The 2,785-nt window shown below is 42.4% G+C and overlaps 1 protein-coding gene across 1 annotated transcript in view; it reads right to left on the reverse strand.

Moving 5' to 3' along the window:
• Positions 1-381: 381 nt before the first annotated feature.
• mrc2 (mannose receptor, C-type 2) overlaps positions 382-2,785 on the reverse strand; it is a 26,771-nt gene continuing 24,367 nt past the window's right edge. The window contains exon 29 of the mRNA XM_069148605.1: positions 382-2,785. This exon is cut by the window's right edge and continues 112 nt beyond it. Coding sequence (XP_069004706.1) covers positions 2,677-2,785 — 109 coding nt within the window. The 3' untranslated portion in view covers positions 382-2,676.

Below are 2,785 nucleotides of genomic sequence, written 5' to 3' on the forward strand. Positions count from 1 at the left end.
CAAGTAGTACCAGTGTATCAGCCGAAATCTAACATGACTAACACAGAATAGTTGAAAAATTGCAATTATTAAGAGACTGAAACATGTAAGAGGGAGACTTTCTGTCATTTAGAATCATACTATAGAAGCAGACTGCAACAGAAAACACATAATAATCACTGAGACAAAAGGACAAGTCAATTAGACGGCCCATACAGTAGGAGAGGTGTGCCCTCTTGTGGTAAAACATCAACACTGCAGTCCAAATTTTACACTGCTTCCTCCAGCTCACTGGAAAATTTTACCACTACCTTTCAAACAAATAGATCACAGTTAACTGGTTCCATCTTTGCATAGGAAGTTTGTTCAGCAGTGGACAAGAATCCACGTAAAAGCAGGAGCTTTGAGAACATAGACTTTATTCATTTCATAGAAAAATGACACAAAAACTTTCAAAAAATTTAAACAGGTGCTTCAGGTATCTTCACAGGGACAAGAGCCGGCCTGCGTCACAGACACTGGGGGGAACACAGCGAGGGGGAACACAGCGAGGGTCATCACACCGTTAACGTCATCGCATCAGTCAGTCCACATCTACTGCATGAGAAGACAAACCTGTACAGTAATCCACCAGCAGAGGACAGGCTGGGCCAAACCGCTGCACCCTTTACACTCCTCCTTCTCTACCTACATCCCTCACTCCTCCTCACACTTCTCCTCTCACTCCTCCCTTTTTTTTTTTCCCTTTTCTCCTTCCTCAAGCTTTACTTTTTTTTTGGTTTTGTTCAGTTTTCTTTCTGACCCTTCATGTCCCTAAGCCCTCCTTCTCTGATTGGTTCCAGACGTGCCACTGAGCTCTTCTTGCCGACTCAACATTCCACAGCTGGAGACTGCACACACACACACACACACACACACACACACACACACACACACACACACACACACACACACACACACACACACACACACACACACACACACACACACACACACACACACACACACACACACACACTCTCTTACTTACTGCCTCTCCTCCTCCCTTCCCCCTCAATCTTAGTTAAAGTTGCAGAGCAAAGAGAGCTATTTTTTTTTTTCTCTCACAGCAGCTCAGTAAACACCAAAAGCCTAAGACTGAAATGGCTCCAAAGCACTCAGAGGCAAAGAGCTGGAGGAGAAAGGAAGATGTTTGAGAAGGCAAATTAACTCAGGTCATTACACTCGGCACAAATGAGAAATCTTAAAAAACAAACACAGGAAGGGAGGTTCTCTCTTACGAAAGACTGAATTCGGTTACAACTGTCATTCACAAGAGGGATGTTTTCCTTTGAGAAGTGTTGACAGTTGTCCCATAAAAGCAGGAATACTTGCAAATGTCTTTACCAGTCGAATCATGTAATGAAACCTGTATCATTTCAAAAAGACAAAAAGATATAACATACAGAGAAGTGAACCGAGGGTTGTAAAAATTATGAATCAGACAAATATCAAATTGCAAAAGCCTTCTTCATGCTGCATACAAAGAAAATTATTGTTCTTAAAAAATGCTGAATCAGCTCCAGATGGTGGTGCGAAAAGCCAAACAAACAAAAGTTACGAATCACAGCAGCAACTGTGTCTTGAGGATAATGACTAAAGGCAGATGGCGTATGACTAAGACTGAATTAGATCAAGATAATAGAAGAAAGTGCCAAAATGTATAGCGAGCCACGAGAGCTCAAAGTCTGATCGTTGGATGACAACCTTCAGTCCCGCTGCACCAAAAACAAAAAGACAACGTAGTCTATTTAAAGACCAGCTTTTCCATACAAAGTTCTACTTATGTGCACAATTATAGTGTGCCCTCAGACGGTTTGAGGACACTGGTCCCTGTCACCTTCCACACATTCACATTTGGACTTCTTCCTCCTCCTCTGCTCGCCTGACAGCTGGTGCTGACGTGTCAGGAGAGAGGCAGGCTCACGAAAAAAAACACACACAAGCATCACAGGTAACAGTCCTCTACAGCTGCACAGATGATGACAAATCAATGGGAAGGAACATGAACGCAACACAGCAACAAAAACACGAGTTCAAGTTCAGGTTAATACTGACATGGCAAAAAAAAAAAAAAAAGAGGGAAAAAAAAAATCTAAAACATTTGGTCCAGAAGAAAACTATGTGGATATTTAAGAGGACAGGGTTAATGTGTAGCTGTGAGAGTCCTTTTTTGTTGTTGTTGCTTTCTTTTAATCGAGATAAGAAGAAGAACGAAAATAAACATTGCAAAAATTGACTTTGGCACCAGGTAAGACGGGGAAAAGTCTTTTCATAAAACCGGTTTTATGCTGAATATTTCCAGATGCGATTAAAACTATTCCCGGTTGATCCGTTACGGCCTTGGTGAATGCTTTTTTTGGGGGAAAAGCTGTGCACATGGAAGTATCTGATTTGTCAAGGGAGAAATCGCTATAACAGTTAAATCTTGGCAAAGGAGGATTTTAGAAGGCGGGGATTCAATTTCAAAACTAAACATCTGCTGCGGTCTACACAGCCATTAAAAAAAAAACTTTTTTGGTTTCAAAATTTAAAAAAAAACAAACAAAAAAAAAAAACACCATACATGACACAAAGTGTTTCCGATTCTGAGCACGTTGAAATCAGCCTCTCTTGTGTCAAGTCGGGTCCGGTGCAGGGTCGTTGGGTCAGTCCAGGCTACTCCGGCTGCTCGTTCAGCTCCATGTCAGACACCAGGATGTTCTTCTCCGTCTGCTCGGCCTGGCTGGAGTTGGTGCGGCTGTAGCGGGCCCCTTCGTAGGAGCCC

The sequence above is a fragment of the Embiotoca jacksoni genome, unplaced genomic scaffold (genome assembly GCF_022577435.1).
Source record: "Embiotoca jacksoni isolate LCO1_2020_lvr unplaced genomic scaffold, fEmbJac1.0.p SCAF_15, whole genome shotgun sequence".
NCBI classification, from domain to species: domain Eukaryota; kingdom Metazoa; phylum Chordata; class Actinopteri; family Embiotocidae; genus Embiotoca; species Embiotoca jacksoni.